The sequence below is a fragment of the Suncus etruscus genome, chromosome 1, assembly GCF_024139225.1.
Source record: "Suncus etruscus isolate mSunEtr1 chromosome 1, mSunEtr1.pri.cur, whole genome shotgun sequence".
In the NCBI taxonomy this organism is placed as follows: Eukaryota; Metazoa; Chordata; class Mammalia; order Eulipotyphla; family Soricidae; genus Suncus; species Suncus etruscus.
In genome coordinates, this window is record NC_064848.1 from 13,532,396 (window position 1) to 13,549,264 (window position 16,869).

At 48.7% G+C, this 16,869-nt stretch overlaps 1 protein-coding gene and 1 non-coding gene across 2 annotated transcripts; both read left to right on the top strand.

Moving 5' to 3' along the window:
- The first annotated feature begins 576 nt into the window (after positions 1-576).
- CPLX3 (complexin 3) lies at positions 577-8,206 on the top strand. The gene is made up of 3 exons (XM_049778521.1): positions 577-740; positions 3,062-3,149; positions 7,819-8,206. Exons 1-3 carry the CDS (start codon positions 577-579, stop codon positions 8,041-8,043), a joined length of 477 nt encoding a protein of 158 aa, XP_049634478.1. The 3' UTR covers positions 8,044-8,206.
- On the top strand, positions 1,882-2,000 carry LOC126029783 (5S ribosomal RNA). Its single transcript, XR_007503050.1, has one exon. It is a non-coding gene; the product is annotated as a 5S ribosomal RNA (ribosomal RNA).
- Positions 8,207-16,869: the final 8,663 nt, after the last annotated feature.

The following is a 16,869-nucleotide window of genomic DNA, read 5'->3' on the forward strand; positions in this document are numbered from 1 at the left end:
GTATCCCGTGCTGGAACTCCCAGTTAAAAACTGTGGCCTGACGGAGAGATAGCACAGCGGTAGGGTGTTTGCCTTACACACAGCTGATACAGGATGGATGATGGTTCGAATCCCGGCATCCCATAGGTCCCCTGTACCTGCTAGGAGCGATTTCTGAGCGCAGAGCCAGGAGTAACCCCTGAGTGCGGCTGGGTGTGACCCCAAAATAAACAAGCAAAAAAAAAAATTGTGGCCTGAGAGGGGAGGAAAGAAGAAACAGGAGGGCTCAGATAGGATGCAGGGTTGCAGTCCTTTCCGCCTTGGGAGCGACTCCCAGCTAGCTCCTTTGCCAGCAGTGCCCAGCAGAGTTTGTCGGAAGGAGGCATATGGAGGAGGCTGGGCAGCGGGCACGTGGTGCAGCCGACTCAGCCCCGTGCATGCCCCAACACCACCAGCCAGGAGAAGTGGGGAGCTGGGGGCGGGCCTGGGCAGAGGCTGGCAGGAGGCGTGTGGGGTGCGCCCGGGGCTGGAGCTGTCCGCGCAAGCTAGTGCTGAAACGTCTAATCGCACTCCCCGGAGGCACGGCCAGCGAAGACCATGGCGTTCATGGTGAAGACCATGGTAGGGGGCCAACTGAAGAGCCTCACCGGAAGCCTGGGGGGCGGTGAGGACAAAGGGGATGGGGACAAGACCCCTGCTGAAGCCCAGGGCATGAGCCGAGAGGAGTATGAGGAATACCAGAAGCAACTAGTAGAAGAGAAGTAAGTAGGGCTCCTTTTTCTCTATTTTTTGTTTTGGGGTTATACCCTGAGGTGCTCAGGGAATCATTCCTGGAAAGCCCGGGGGATGCCAGGAATCGAACCCGGGTCAGCTACGTGTGAGGCAAGCGCCCTACCTGCTGTGCTATTGCACTGCCCTCCTCTGAGGTTTTCTCTTGGCTCCATTCCTCTACCTTTTCCCCTCGTAACAGCCCCTCCATTCCCTAGCAGTCTAAAACCCAAGTCCTCTTCCACTTCTCTCCAGGAGACAAGGGGCTGGGGTGTGCTTTTAGGTTGTTCCCAGGTACCCCATCCCAAATCTAAGATAACCACCTCAGATTCACACTGAGGCTGGGAGGGAGTGGGGGCAGGGCTGGACTAGGGGCACTTGCTTTTCCGAGAGAACAAGTAATCCCTTAATCCGATCTGGTCACAGCCAGAGTCTCCCTATGGGCCTTCTTCTGAGCCAGTGGGGTGCAGTGAGGGGGCTTGTAGCCACAGAAACAGACCGAGATGAGGAAATGTTAGGGAAAGATGCCTTTTTCCCCCCCAAAGGGAGGAATTAGAGAGATATATATCTGTGGCTGGTTTATCAACATTATTTTCTTTTTCTTTCTTTTTTTTGGGGGGGCGGTTGGATCACACTCAGTGAAGTTCAGGGATTACTCCTGGCTGGCAAGGCAAACATTACCTGGTGTACTATCATTCCAGCCCTGGGAAAGAGGTCATTTGTATGCTTAGTACTGGGACAAAGGTGCAGCTAAGGTGGGATTGGAGCTGGACTACAAAACTAGGCTGTTTAGGCTCCTATCCAGTCTTTAAATTTTACTTAATTTGCCTCTATGGCTTTAAGCCATACTTAACCTCTCTGTGCCTCAATTTTCTTTTCAGTAAAATAGGGGATGCATGAAAAAAAACAAGATACCATATAAATCAATAAGTTAAAAATTCCTTAATCAGGGCCCGGAGAGATAGCACAATGGTGTTTGCCTTGCAAGCAGCCGATCCAGGACCAAAGGTGGTTGGTTCGAAGCCCGGTGTCCCATATGGTCCCCTGTGCCTGCCAGGAGCTATTTCTGAGCAGACAGCCAGGAGTGACCCCTGAGCAACGCCGGGTGTGGCCAAAAAAAAAATTCCTTAATCAGTCTACGGCCATACCACCCCGAACGTGCCTGATCTCATCTGATCTCGGAAGCTAAGCATGGTCGGGCCTGGTTAGTACTTGGATGGGAGACCGCCTGGGAATATCAGGTGTTGTAGGCTTAAAAAAAAAAAAAAAAAAAAAAGAATAAAAAGAAAAAAAATCCTTAATCAGGGCTGCTGTGGGTATGGTTTTTGCCTTGCATGCAGTTGTTCCTGGTTTGATCCTAGAATCCCATATGGATGTGATTCCTGAGTGCAGAGCCAGGAGTAAACCCTGAGCACCACTGGTTGTGGGGTCCTCAAACTTTCTTCATGCTGGTAAGACTAACACTGATAAATCACTAAAAGCCAGTTATTAATGATTTTTTAAAATTCTAATAACTTATTTTCCCATTACAAATATTTTGGGGGGGGTTTACACCTGGTGGCGCTCAGGCATTACTTCTGGCTTTATGCTCAGAAATCAATCCTGGCAGGCTCAGGGGACCATATGGGATGTCAGGATTTGAACCACCAACCTATGCATGCAAGGCAAATGCCTTACCTCCATGCTATCTCTCTGCCCCCCCCATTACAAAATCTTATCTGTATTTTTGTTGTTGTTGTTTTTGGGCTACACCCCATGATGCTCAGGGGTTACTCCTGGCTATGCGCTCAGAAATTGCTCCTGTCTTGGGGAACCATATGGGACACCAGGGGATTGAACCACAGTCCATCCTAGGTCAGCTGCATGCAAGGCAAATGCCCTACCACCGCACCAACACTCTGGCCCCATCTTATCAGTATTTTAACAAAAGTTGAAAAAAAAAAAGACATCAAAATTGACAGTGGAGCCTGATGTAAATTTAGACTTATCTCTGAATTCTCTTCCTGCCCTTACAATCCACAACACAATCAGAGAGATTGTGGAGGCCACAAGGGATTCATGTTATAGTCCACAGAGATGGGAACCTCTGTCCTTGGCTCTGAAAGCACCATCCTGTAACAGCACAGAGATGACAGAGGCCTGCTACTAAGAGAGACAAGAAAAATAGTTGTGCAAAGTCCTAGACCCCTCCTGAAACAGATGGAGTAATAGCACTGCAGTCCATTGCTAGAATGCAGAGACCCTACCCTCCAGTTTCTTGCAGTTCTTTCTTGTGCTCTCAGCCCTCACTTTGACTTCGTCCTTGGTTCTATAGGATGGAGCGGGATGCACAGTTCATGCAGAGGAAGGCTGAGCGTGCCATACTGCGAAGCCATTTCCGAGACAAGTACCAGCTGCCCAAGGTAAGTTTAGGAGCTACGACTACTTGGCAGGCAACTCTGAGATCCAGCTGCCTCAAACACTCCTTGCTTTTCTCACTCATCCATTAGTTCAAGGATATCTGGCATAGGACTGAGGGGAGCATATGCTCAGAGACTCTTTGATTTTCTGTAACTGGTCAAGGCTACTTCTCTCCTTTTCCCCCCCTCCTTTTTTTTTTTTTTTTTTGTTTTTGGGTCACACCCGGTGATGCTCACAGGATACTCCTGGCTATGTACCCAGAAATCACTCCTGGCTTGGGGGACCAGATGGGACTCTGGGGGATCGAACTGCGGTCCATTCTAGGTTAGCAAGTGCAAGGTAAATGCCCTACCGTTTGTGCCACTGCTTCAGTCCCTCCTTTGGCCTTTTTTGATTTGCACTCCACTATCAGTGATTCAATATTACCCTCGGCTGTTTGCCTTAGTCCAGCTGCAGGTCATAAGCCAGGGAACAGGGCTCAGAGAGGCTGGGACTTGAGGATGTGTGTGAAACCAGTGTTGGAGCTGCTGAAAACTGAGTTTAATGCCCATTAGATCTGGCTCTAGAGTGTAGGTTTGCCCATTGAGAGCAAAGTGTCCCCTGGATTGGACATACAACTAGGAGGGACTCTTCCTGGGGCACAGCAGCACACCACACAGATGTACCTTTATTCTTTTTTTTTTTTTTTTGAGATAGACTCTGCAGTGTTCAGGGCTTACACCTGGCTCTATGATCAGAAATCACTTTTGGCAGGCTCGGGGGATAATATGGGATGCTGGTATTCGAATCACTGACCTTCTGCATGCAAGCCTTACCTCCAAGCTATCTCTCTGGCCCCAATAACTGCTTTTTTTTTTGAGGGGGGCACACCTTGGTGATGCTCAGGGGTTACTCTGCTGTCTGCTCAGAAATAGCTCCTGGCAGGCATGGGGGACCATATGGGACACCGGGATTCGAACCAACCACCTTAGGTCCTGGATCGGCTGCTTGCAAGGCAAACACCACTGTGCTATCTCTCCGGGCCCCAATAACTGCTTATTCTTAAACCCTGAAGAAGGAAATGAAGCACAAGCCCCACCAATGCCCGTAACTGAGCTAGATACTAAGGGGAAACAGAAGTCCCAGGCTGTACTGCTCCAGAGCTTGATTGATCTTGTACTTTAACTGGAAGATCATATCTACTGGTACTTATTCAGCAAATATTTACTTGCCTTTTTTGGAAGGTGGTGCTCCTCTAAGCTCACTGCATTAGGGAGTCACTCCCAAGTTTCTCACATGCAAAGCATGAGCTCAGTTCTTTGAGGTATCTCTCCAGCCCCTGAGACTCCAGTCTTTTGAATGACTCATAATAGGGAAACCAGTCAAGTAAGTCTACTTTTCTGAAGAGTTACAAGTTAACCTAGCTAAGAAAGGGGAAATTCCTCAAAAGCTTGCACTAAACATAGACTACATGTGTCCAGTCAGAGGCCAGTAGGAGGAGGAAGTCTTGGCTGTCATTGATAGAAGATTAGCTGGAAAGCCCTGGGGCTGACAGAGGGGTAGGGAATAGTTGTGCTGTGTCCAGAGAGTATGTTTGTTTTTTGTTTTTTTTTGGGCCACAGCTAATGCTGATCAGGGCTTACAATTTTTCTGGCTCTGTGCTCAAGGACCACTCCTGTTGGGGTTTGGAGGGCCACATGGGGTACTAGAATCAGACCCAGGTCAGCTATGTGCCAGGTAAGCACTCTACCTGCTGTGTCATCTGGTCCTGCTAGCAGAGTTTGAAATCCAGCCACCCCTTTCCTAGATATGTGGTCTTTTTTTTTTTGGCCGCACCCGATTTTGCTCAGGGGTTACTCCTGGCTATGTGCTCAGAAATCTCTCCTGGCCTGGGGGACCATATGGGACACTGGGGATTGAACCCAGGCCTATCTTGACTCAGCCGCATTCAAGGCAAATGCCCTACCACTTGTGCCACCACTCCAGTCCCTAGATATGTGGTCTTGGGCAAAGTTCATACTTAGTGATCTGAATCTCACTCTCCTTATTGGTCAATAGAGATCACAGTCCCTTCCTCCCAGGGTGCTGGAGAGAATTAGAAGCACCAGTTCAATGCCCACCACAGTGGTAACTATTATTGGCACATGATTGAGCTCAGACATTTTTTTGTTTTGGTTTGGTTTTGGGTCACACCTCGCAGTGCTCAGGGGTTACTCCTGTCTCTGTGCTCAGAAATCGCTCCTGGCTAGCACGGGGGATGCTGGGATTCGAACATTGGTCCATCCTGAATTGGCTGCTTGCAAGGCAAACACCCTACCGCTGTGTTATTTCTCTGACCCCAAGCTCAGAATTTTCCATCTCTCTATTTATTTATTTGTTTGTTTGTTTGTTTGTTTATTTATTTATTTATTTATTGTCATGCCTAGCAGCACTTAGGGGTTACTTGTGGCTCTGTGCTCAGAAATTACTCCTGGCAGGCACAAAAAATCATATGGGATGCTGGGGATCAAACCTATATCTGCCGCATTCAAGGCAAATGTTCTATCCACTATACTATAACTCCGGCCCCAGACTTTTCAATCTTTTTACCCCTGTCGATTGGCACCAGTGTGTAGGCTGGTGGTTAAAAATCACCACTGTGTAGGAGCTGGAGCAGTAGCACAGCACTAGGGCATTTGCCTTGCACATAGCTGACTTAGGATGAACCCATATGGTCCCCCAAGCCATTTCTGAGCGCATAGCCAGGAGTAACTCCTGAGCATCACCAGGTATGGACCAAAAACCAAAACCAAACAACAACAACAACAACAAAAACAACAAAAACTACCACCATGGGCCAGAGGGTGAGTTAGCATGGAGGTAGGGTGTTTGCCTTTCATGCAGAAGGACAGTAGTTTGAATCCCAGCATCCTATATGGTCCCCCGAGCCTGCCAGGGGCAATTTCTGAGTGTAGAGCCAAGAGTAACCCCTGAGCACTGCCAGGTGTGATCCAAAAACCAAAAACCAAAACAAAAAAACAAACAAACAAAAAAACCCAAAAACAAAATTTCCCACCACCGTGTAGAGCCATTATCTTTCTTTCAGATGTCAGATGGGCAGGAAATTTTTGGCACCAGTCAGTGGCCAGTGGTTAAAGTCATTAAATAAGCTGGTGGTCTCAGGCTGACTCCTCAGAGATTTGCTTTGATTAGATTCAGAAGGCAAGTATCCAACCTTCCACATCTCAGAGAGAGAGGGTGAAAGAAAATACAACAAGTCCAAAGGTCAAAGATTGAATTTGGGGGGCCGGAGAGATAGCATGGAGGTAAGGCGTTTGCCTTTCATGCAGAAGGTCATCGGTTCGAATCCCGGCGTCCCATATGGTCCCCCCGTGCCTGCCAGGAGCAATTTCTGAGCATGGAGCCAGGAATAACCCCTGAGCACTGCCGGGTGTGACCCAAAAACCACAAAAAAAAAAAAAAAAGATTGAATTTGGGGGTGGGTCATAGATCACTGGAACATGGGGAGCAAGATTCTAGAAGCCTGAGTGCCAGAGAGCACAGCAGGTAAAGTCCAGGGGTCTCGAACTCATGGCCCGTGGGCCGTTTGCAGAATCTTTTTTTGTTTTGTTTTGTTTTAGTTGTTTGGGTCACACCCCCCAATGTTCAAGGCTTACTACTGACTTTGCACTCAAGGATCACCCCGACTTTGCCTCCTGCGGCCCACAGGTAAATTGAGTTTGAGACCCCTGGTTAGAACCCCTCCTACCACACATAGTCCCTGCTTCATACCCCATAATTACCAGAAGAACCAAAACTAGAAGTAAGTCCTTCACATAGCTGGATGTGGCCCCAAAATAAAAAAAAAATAGAATCTATGGGGGCCCAGAGTGATAGTAGAGTGGGTAGAGTGCTTGCCCTGAATCAAGTGGTTGAACCAAGTTGATCACCAACCACATATGGTCCCCTGAGCACCACCAGGAGTGATTCCTGAGGGTAGAGCTAGGGCTGGGTATGGTTCAAATAACTTAAAAAAAAAAAAAAGAATCTAGGACTATATAGTGACAGTATAGCAGATAAGGTGTGTGTTTTTGTAGGTTCAATTTCTAGCACCCCATATGTCCCTTAAGTCTGCCACGAGTGACCCTTGAGAGCAGAGGTCGTAAGTGCCACTGGGTATTACCTAAAAACCAAACAAAAATAGGGGCTGGCACAGTGGCACTAGAGGTAAGGTGTCTGCCTTGTCAGCACTAGCCTAGGATGGACCGAAGTTCGATCCCCCAGCATCCCATATGGTCCCCCAAGCCAGGAGCGACTTCTGAGTGCATAGCCAGGAGTAACCCCTGAGCGTCACCGGGTGTGGCCCAAAAAAACAAAAAACAAACAAAAAAAACAAAAATAGAATACAGGAGGGTTGAACCCCAGGTCTAGGCCTCTTCCTTGCCCTCTAAACTGTGGACACTCTAAAATGTCAGGGGCCAGAGAGATAGCATGGAGGTAAGGAGTTTGCCTTGCATGCAGAAGGTCAGTGGTTCGAATCCCGGCATCCCATATGGTCCCCCGAGCCTGCCAGGAGCAATTTCTGAGCACAGAGCCAGAAATAACCCCTGAGCAATGCCAGGTGTGACCCAAAAAACAAAACAAACAAACAAAAAAAAACCCAAAAAACTAAAATGTCAACTTACTACTCCCCCCCCTCCTTCCTTCCTCCAGAATGAGACAGATGCAAGCCAGATTCAACTGGCTGGTGGAGATGTGGAGCTGCCCTGGGAATTGGCCAAGATGATAGAGGAGGACACTGAAGAAGAGGAGGAGAAGGCTTCAGTATTTGGGCAGCTGGCCAGCCTCCCTGGGTTGGACTTTGGCTCCCTCAAGGACAAGGCCCAGGCCACCATGGGGGACCTCAAACAATCAGCTGAGAAGTGCCACATCATGTGACTCTTTCCCCAGGGCTGCCCATTGGGGTTCGCAGGGGGCTGGGTCCACCTAAGATGCAGACCATGTTCACTTGCAGGGACCCTGACCCCATCTCACTCACTTTCACTGCACCTCCCTCTTGGTACCTGGACCCTTTTTGCCCATGGCCTGAACTTGATTTCTGCTCTCTCCTCTCCTGCCTGCCTCACTCTTGCCCTCCAATCCACCCTTCCTACTCAAGGAGCCTCTTGTCTCGTTCCCAATCTTTTTTTTTTTTTTTTTTTTTTTTGGGGTTTTTGGGTCACACCCGGCAGTGCTCAGGGGTTATTCCTGGCTCCATGCTCAGAAATTGCTTCTGGCAGGCACGGGGGACCATATGGGACGCTGGGATTCGAACGGATGACCTCCTGCATGAAAGGCAAACGCCTTACCTCCATGCTATCTCTCCAGCCCCTCGTTCCCAATCTTGCACATGAAGGGACACACAGGGAACACAGAAGCCCTGCCATGGGCAGAGGCAGGCACATTGGAACATATACATAAGCTCTCTGGGACTCTTTTCCCCCAGTTGCCGGCAGATGCTGGACAGAACTTGGGTCTTATCCACTCTACTCTACTCTTTCTCTCTCTTTCTCTTTCTTTTTCTTTCTTTCTTTCTCTCTGTTTCTTCCTTCCTTCCTTTCTTCCTTCCTTTTCTTCCTTCCTTCCTTCCTTCCTTTCTCTTTTTCTTTCTTTCTTTCTTTTCTTTCTTTCTTTCTTTCTTTCTTTCTTTCTTCTTTCTTTCTTTCTTTCTTTCTTTCTTTCTTTCTTTCTTTCTTTCTTTCTTTCTTCTTTCCCTTCTTTCTCTCTTTCTTTCTTTCTCTCCCAGCAAATTACCTTTCTTTCTTTCTTTTCTTCTTTCTTTCTTTCTTTCTTTCTTTCTTTCTTTCTTTCTTTCTTTCTTTCTTCTTTATTTCTTTCTTTCTTTCTTTCTTTCTTTCTTTCTTTTCTTTCTCTTCCTTCCTTCCTTCCTTCCTTCCTTCCTTCCTTCCTTCCTTCCTTCCTTCCTTCCTTCCTTCCTTCCTTCCTTCCTTCCTTCCTTCCTTCCTTCCTTCCTTCCTTCCTTCCTTCCTTCCTTCCTTCTTTTCTTTCTTAGCATGGAGCCAGGAGTAACCCCTGGCAGTCTTGGAGGACCATTTGGGGTTCCAGGAATTGGTCCCAGGTCAGCTGTGCGCAAGGCAAATGCCCTACCATTGTGTTTATTACTTCAGCCCCATTCCTCTGCCCTTCTAGTGTGTGCTCCCTAAGCCTTGAGACCCTGTGCTCTGGGCTCCGTTCATGGGAGCTGAGCAATTCTGTGTGAGGGACAAGTGCCAAGGACAAAGTTGCCAGGAGTCTTCAGATCTTCTTTGGACCCAGGACCATTTCTGTTCTGTTCCTGTAGAACTCTCTGAATTCCATAGCTCTGTCTCCTCCCTCAATTCAGTGGAAAATAAAATTTACAAACGAAGGTGCCTTTGACTTCTTATTTTGAGGAGTCTGATCTAGGGGGGGTCATAGTCTCTCAACTCTACTTGTAGCCTGCCCTTTACTCTTTACTCTGAGCCTCATAGAAAATTAGAACCTCACAGGATGGTTATTTGTTGTTGTTGTTGTTTTTACGTCACACCCGAGGTGCTCAGGGGTTACTCCTGGCTCTGCACTCAGAAATTGCTCCTTGAAGGCTTGGGAGACCATATGCCAGGAATAGAACCCGGGTGCGTCCCAGGTCGGTTGCATGCAGGGCAAATACCCTACTGATGGACTATCTCTCCAGCCCATCACAGAATGTTTAAACTTCGGCCAGAGAGTTGAGTCCAAGGGCCAAGTGCAGACTTTGCACATAGGAGAATCAGATTCTTTTTTTTTTGTTTGTTTGTTTTTTGGGCCACACCCGGTGATGCTCAGGGGTTACTCCTGGCTATGTGCTCAGAAATCGCTCCTGGCTTGGGGGAACCATATAGGACACCGAGGGATTGAACCACGGTCAGTCCTAGGCTAGTCATAGGCAGATGCCTTATGACTCGCGCCACTGTTCCAGTCCCTGAGAATCAGATCCTATCCCCAGCACTACATGGTCCCTTGAGCACTGCCAAGAGCAACCCTTAGCACTGAGTCAGAAGTAGCCCCCAACATAGCCAGGTGTGTGTCCCCACCAACAGAAAAAGAATATGGTCAAGTTCTTTCTGCACTCAAAGTGAGATGGGACTCCCACATCAGCTAAACACCAGGTTCAGTCTGGGCAGATGAAACTGATGTAGGCTTGATCTGGGTTTGAGGAGGTGGCAGCTGCCAATGGGAATGGATCTAGGGTAGTTGGGCCCCAAGGCTATTGGTGAGGAGCCACAGTTCCACCATAGTCAAGCCAGCACCACTCTCTTCCCTTGGACTCATTATTTTTGTTTTTGGGTCATACCCAGTGGCATTCAGGAGTTACTCCTGGCTCAGTGCTCAGAAATCACTCATGGTAGGCTCGGGGGACCATGTGGGATGCCAGAAATTGAACCTGGGTCCATTTGGGTTGGCCACATGCAAGGCAAATGCCTTACTTCTATGCTATCTCTCTGGTCCCTCTTTTCCTTTTTAGCTTTTGAGCCATTCCGGTAAGTGCTCAGAGATTACTCTTGGCTCTTTGCTCAAGAATCACTCTTTGCAGTGTTTAGGGCAGTAGTTCTCAAATAGTGGGGCATGTCCCCAGGGGTGGGGGCGCAAGGCTCCATAAAGGGGGGCACGTTTGACCTCAGCAAACACTGTCATAACAAGCTAAGCCCCGTGTTTATGTCTCTGTATGTCTCTGGAGATGAGAGTTGCTGTGTCCTGCTTCAAACCCCACTTTGAAAAGCTATGCATTGCAAAACGTGCTCATTGTAGCCATTAATCCAGACATCACCTCTGATTAAAAAAATCAGCTCAGGGCCCGGAGAGATAGCACAGCGGCATTTGCCTTGCAAGCAGCCGATCCAGGACCAAAGGTGGTTGGTTCGAATCTCGGTGTCCCATATGGTCCCCCGTGCCTGCCAGGAGCTATTTCTGAGCAAACAGCCAGGAGTAACCCCTGAGCACCGCCGGGTGTGACCCAAAAACCAAAAAAAAAAAAAAAAAAAAATCAGCTCAAATTATTTTATATATTTTTGTTTTGCAGGTTAAAGTTTTTTAAAATAAAGATACTATTTACAGTCATGCGGGGGTGGGCATGAAAAATGTTTTCTTCTTCCTAGGGGGGCAGGACAGGAAATAATTGAGAAGCACTAGTTTAGGGGGAACATATGGGATGTCAGGAATCAAACCCTGGTCAGCTGCATGCAAGGCTAGCACCATACTTGCTGTACTATCTCTCCAGTCCCTCTGCTTCTCTTGGAAGTGGTGGAAATATAACAGAAGTAGGACTAGTCTTCTGCCCAGCACAGCTTTGTGACTTAGCAGGTTCCTTGTCCTCTCTGAGTGTTTACTCCCTTTAAACTTGGCATTCCTGGGTGGAACAATAACACAGAGGTAGGGCATTAGCCTTGCACAAGGCCAACATAGGACAGACCCTGGTTCGAGTCCCAAAATTCCATATGGTCCCCCAAGCCTTCCAGGAGCAACTTCTGAGTGCAGAGCCAGGAGTAACCCTGAGAGCCGCTGGGTGTGCCCCAAGACAAAACAAAACAAAACAAAAAAACTGGGCAATTCGGCAGTGCTCAGGACTTACTCCTGGCTCTGCACTCAAGTATCATTCCTGATCAAGATTGAAAGGTCATATGTGGGGCCCGGAGAGATAGCATAGTGGTGTTTGCCTTGCAAGCAGCCGATCTAGGACCTAAGGTGGTTGGTTCGAATCCCGGTGTCCCATATGGTCCCCCGTGTTTGCCAGGAGCTATTTCTGAGCAGACAGCCAGGAGTAACCCCTGAGCGCCACCGGGTGTGGCCCAAAAAAAAAAAAAATAAATAAAAAAAGAAAGGTCATATGTGGTGGTGGGGATCAATCAAGCACCTTAACTCCTGTAGTATCTCTTCAGACCTGGTAATTCATTCTATGAAAATACCAAAAAAGGGCTGGTCCGAGTGCAGGGGTGTTGACGATTAATTGATCACAGCCAGTTACAGATTTCTTTGTTCCTTCTCCACTCCCACTGCTTCACTTGACTAGCCTAAAAAAAAAGAAAAAAAGAAAAAAAAAAAACTAAAAAGGGGACCAGAGTGATAGCACAGCAGTAGAGGTGTTTTGCCTTGCACACGGCTGATCCAGGATGGACCTTGGTTAGATCCTTGGTGTCTCATATGGTCCTCCGAGCCAGGTACGATTTCTGAGAGCAGAGCCAGGAGGAACCCGAGTGTCACTGAGTGTGGCCCAAAAAGCAAAATAAATAAATAAATAAATAAAAAATGGGACCAGAGAAATAACAGAATGGGTAAGGCACTTGCCTTGCCTTGCATGCAGCCAAACCAGGTTTCATTTTTGGTTTTTGGGCCACACCCGGTGACGCTCAGGGGTTACTCCTGGCTATGCGCTCAGAAGTCGCTCCTGGCTTGGGGGACCATATGGGACGCCGGGGGATCGAACCACGGTCCATCCGAGGCTAGCGCAGTCAAGGCAGGCACCTTACCTTTAGCGCCACCGCCCGGCCCCCCAGGTTTCATTTCTAACACCCCATATGGTTCCCCTGAGCACCGCCAAGAGGAATTCCTGAGTTCAGTGTCGGGAGTAGATTCTGACCACCTTCAGGTGTGGCTCAAGAACACAAATAGCAACGTGAGTCAGAGTGACCGTGCAGTGATTCCTGAGCACAGAGCCAGAAGTAAGCCCTAATAAGTACTAGGAACAAGCTTCTCTTGTTGCACTAAAAATGACTCATGGGGCCGGAGAGATAGCACAGTGGGAGGGCTTTTGCCTTGAACATGGCCGACCTGGGATGCACCTGGGTTCGATTCCCGGCATCCCATATGGTCCCCCAAGACTGCCAGGAACAATTTCTGGGCACAGAGCCAGGAGTAACCCCTGAGCACCGCTGGGTGTGACTCAAAAAGTAAAAAAAAAAAAAAAAAAGACTCCCAACACCCAAAGTGTGGCTCTCCCCCTAAAATCCTAAAATGCACAAAATAATAACAATGAATTTAAATCAAAGAGTCCTTGTAGCTCAGGGCTAGGGTGCTTGCTTGCCTTGCATGTCTGAAGGTCTGGGATTCTGCTCCTAATCCACTGACCAAAAATGAAAGCAAAAAAGCTCAGATCTGGGACCAGAGAGATAGCATGGAGTTAAGGCATTTGCCTTTCATGCAGAAGGACGGTGGTTCAAATCCCATATGGTCCCCCGTACCTGCCAGGGGCGATTTCTGAGCATAGAGCCGCTGCCGGGTGTGACCCAAAAACAAAAACAAAAAAGCTCATATCTCATCCTTCTTGGCTGTGGGGGTGCAGGAAACTCAGCAGGAGATATGACCAGGGCTAAAAGAGAGAGTAGATATTACACCTGCCCCCTGCAACCACCACAACACTCAGCCCTCTTGGTAGCTTCCCTGGAAAGTGACAGAACGGGGTTTGGTGTCAGGACATGGGTCACCTTGGATGTGCTTTGTAAGTAAGAGCAAGGAGCATCAGGCAGGGAGGGAGAGGATGGGGAAGAGTGTATTAGAGAAGACCAAGGCCCAGGCTGGAGGGCTGGGCTGTGGGGGTCTCACTGGCCTGATCTCTCCAGCACCCTGGGGTATCTGCATGGTTCTGGGATTGTTTGTGTTCACTGGATAAGATCCCAACATGCCCTAATTCCTGGGAGCTGGAAGAGAACCAAGTCTGAGCCCTAGGCTGGGAGGTGGGGTGAGGAGTGTGGCACATCATTATGGCAGCAGCTAGGCCTGCGTCAGCACAGTCCCTCCAGGGCCATTCTGCTTGATGGAACTGCACAACCCATCCCCTTGCAGCTTCAAAACCCAGTGGAGGTGGGGAGGGCAATATTTACAGATCCCGGTCAGGGACATGACGCAGACAGCAGGAGGGAGCTAGGTCCCCACACTGACTTGCTCCTCACTCTTGGAATCTCATGAAGCCATGACCTATTCATGTGTTCTTGGAATATGGGGAGGGTGCTCAGGGGCTTAGGCAGAGATGGGCATGGTAAGCAGACCACCTGCTGGGTCTGCAGTTCCTGCTTGTCCCACCATCTATACCCTCTGCCCCATTCCTGGCTTATATCTGCCCCATAGTCCTGGCCTCTTCAGGGGATAGATCTGGCTGAGTGGGAGACCTCTTGGACTCCTATCTATGTGCTCTGAGGGGTTTTCCCACCTGCTGTGATGTGAAGGCTACAGAGAAAGCCACTTGCCACCAAAATTTCCCTTTGCTACTAATTCAAATTACTCCCAGCACCATGGCTGAGAGCTGTCAGTTGTGACCTTTCTAGTCTTGAGATCTGTGCTGTGGCCAGCGGTTGAAACCACTGCTAAGCAGTCAGGCCTTTTTGTGGGCCAGAGAAAATTTCGGCACACAAGAGGGGAGTTGCGGGGTATTTTCAGGCCTTTCCCATCACCTCACTTCCTTCTCTCTTTTTTGGGGGGGTTTGTTTTGTTTTGCTTTGGTTTTTGGTTTTGGGGCCACATTCAGCAGTACTCAGGGTTTACTCCTGACTCTGCACTCAAGGATTACTCCTGAAGGGGCTCAGAAGACCATATAGGGGCCAGAGGGGTGGCGCAGGTAGGAGGGAATTTGCCTTGCACATGCTGACCTAGGACGGACCGCGGTTCAATCCCCCAGAGTCCCTTATGGCCCTCCAAGCCAGGGGTGATTTCTGAGCACATAGCCAGGAGTAACCCCTGAGTGTCACTGGGTGTGGCTCCTCCAAAAAAAGATCATATGAGATGCTGAACCCATGTCAGCTGTGTGCAAGAAAAGTGCTCTACTCACTGTGCTATCTCTACAGTCCCCCACCCCCAGTACTCTTCTAGGGCCCCAAAGATGGCTGTCTGCTCCTCTTCAGCATCCCCACAGGTTTTTAGGCACCTTACTATGCAGACCAGGGGAATCCAGGTTTCGATTCCTGGCACTGTATTACCTTTTTTTTTTCTTTTTCTTTCTTTCTTTCTTCTTTTTTTTTTTCTTTTGTTTTTGGGTCACACCCGGCAGTGCTCAGGGGTTACTCCTGGCTCCACGCTCAGAAATCACTCCTGGCAGGCTCGGTGGACCATATGGATGCCGGGATTCGAACCAATGACCTTCTGCATGAAAGGCAAATGCCTTACCTTCATGCTATCTCTCCGGCCCCTGTATGGCCTTTCAAACACTGCCAGAAGCCCAGCATGGAGTCAGGAGTAGCCTATGAACACTGTGAGGTTTTTGTCCTACATTACTCCAGCAGAAGTTCAGCACCAACCATAAAAGGGATCTGCCCCTGTAAGAATAATTACTCAATTATTACTGGGAAGTTGTGTAGCAGTTTGAAGAGGCAGTTGGATCAGCAATCTGACTGAACTGTTTCTATGAACTATTCAGCTATAGATTTTCTCCCTGATTTCAGTTACAATGCTTAAACTAGTTACCCTTTACTTTGAACACTTTTTTCCCCTTTACCTGGCCCTTAACCTGACCTTACCATAGTCACAAACCCAGCTTTCTCTCCCTCTCTTTTTCTCTCTCTCCCTCTCCTGGCCCAAGGGTTTGTCATAGGTCTCTGGGCTTCTCTGTTAAGAAAGGGTTTGAGGGGCTGGAAAGATAGCATGGAGGTTAAGAGGTTTGCCTTGCATGCAGAAGGACAGTGGCTCGAATCCCAACTGCTGGCATCCCATATGGTCTGCCAGGAGCGTAGAGCCAGGAGTAACCCCTAAGCGTTGCTGGGTGTGACCCAAAAATAAATAAATAAATATAAATAAATAAAAAGGGGTTTGAAGGGGCCAGAGCAGTGGTGCAAGGGGTAAGGTGTCTGCCTTGCCCACGCAAGCCTAGGATGGACTGTGATTTGATCCCCTGGCGTCCCATATGGTCCCCTAAGCCAGGAGCGATTTCTGAGCACATAGCTAAGAGTAACCCCTGAGTGTCACTGAGTGTGGCCCAAAAAACAAAAAACAAACAAAAAAAAGGTTTGAAGTATTTTTTCACAGTCTTGCCTGCAAGGCCTCTGCAGACCATGGCAGCGTGGGCCCATCTTCAGTAGCTTGGGTCTCTGGCAGTGAGGGGTAGCCTGATCCCCACCAAAATAAATGGGAGTTCAATAAGACTAGTGAGGAGTCAGGGCTCCTGCCAGCGCACCCCTATAGCATAGGAGAAAGGTAGTGCGTCTCCCTGGACCAGCTGGTCCCAGTGGTGATGGGTTTGGAATTCTGAAGTTGTCCCCTGCTCCTCTGTCCTCCTCAGACACTGGGCCTTACCGTGCGCTCTGGGGAAATTTGGGGGAATGTTGTTTACAGGGCCCAAGTTGTCTCCTGAAGCTGGGATGGGGGTGAGAAGCATGATGACCTACTAGTCTAGTGGTCCCTTCACCCTCATGGCCATTCTTTAATTGATGCAAGGTTCCAAGCAAACCAGGGAGTCAGGCTGGGCTTGGAAGGGGTGTAACCTTGGCCTTACTAAGCAGGAACCATATGTGCATATGCTTGTGTGTTTGTGTATGTATGTACATGTGTGCATTCAGGGAAATGTGTGTGAGTCTGTAAACTTTGTTTTTGTTTTTTGTTTTTTTGTTTTGTTTTGTTTTGGTTTGGTTTTTAGGCCACACCCAGTGGTGCTCAGGGGTTACTCCTGGCTGTCTGCTCAGAAATAGCTCCTGGCAGGCACGGGGGACCATATGGGACACCGGGATTCGAACCAACCACCTTTGGTCCTGGATCGGCTGCTTGCAAGGCAAACACCGCTGTGCTATCTCC

Excerpts from the sequence above, each read along its gene's own strand:
- CPLX3 (XM_049778521.1), top strand. The coding sequence starts at position 577 with ATGGCGTTCATGGTGAAGACCATGGTAGGGGGCCAACTGAAGAGCCTC. Across the intron at positions 741-3,061 it reads AAGCAACTAGTAGAAGAGAA|GATGGAGCGGGATGCACAGT; the intron begins GTAAGTAGGGCT and ends TTGGTTCTATAG. Across the intron at positions 3,150-7,818 it reads ACAAGTACCAGCTGCCCAAG|AATGAGACAGATGCAAGCCA; the intron begins GTAAGTTTAGGA and ends TCCTTCCTCCAG.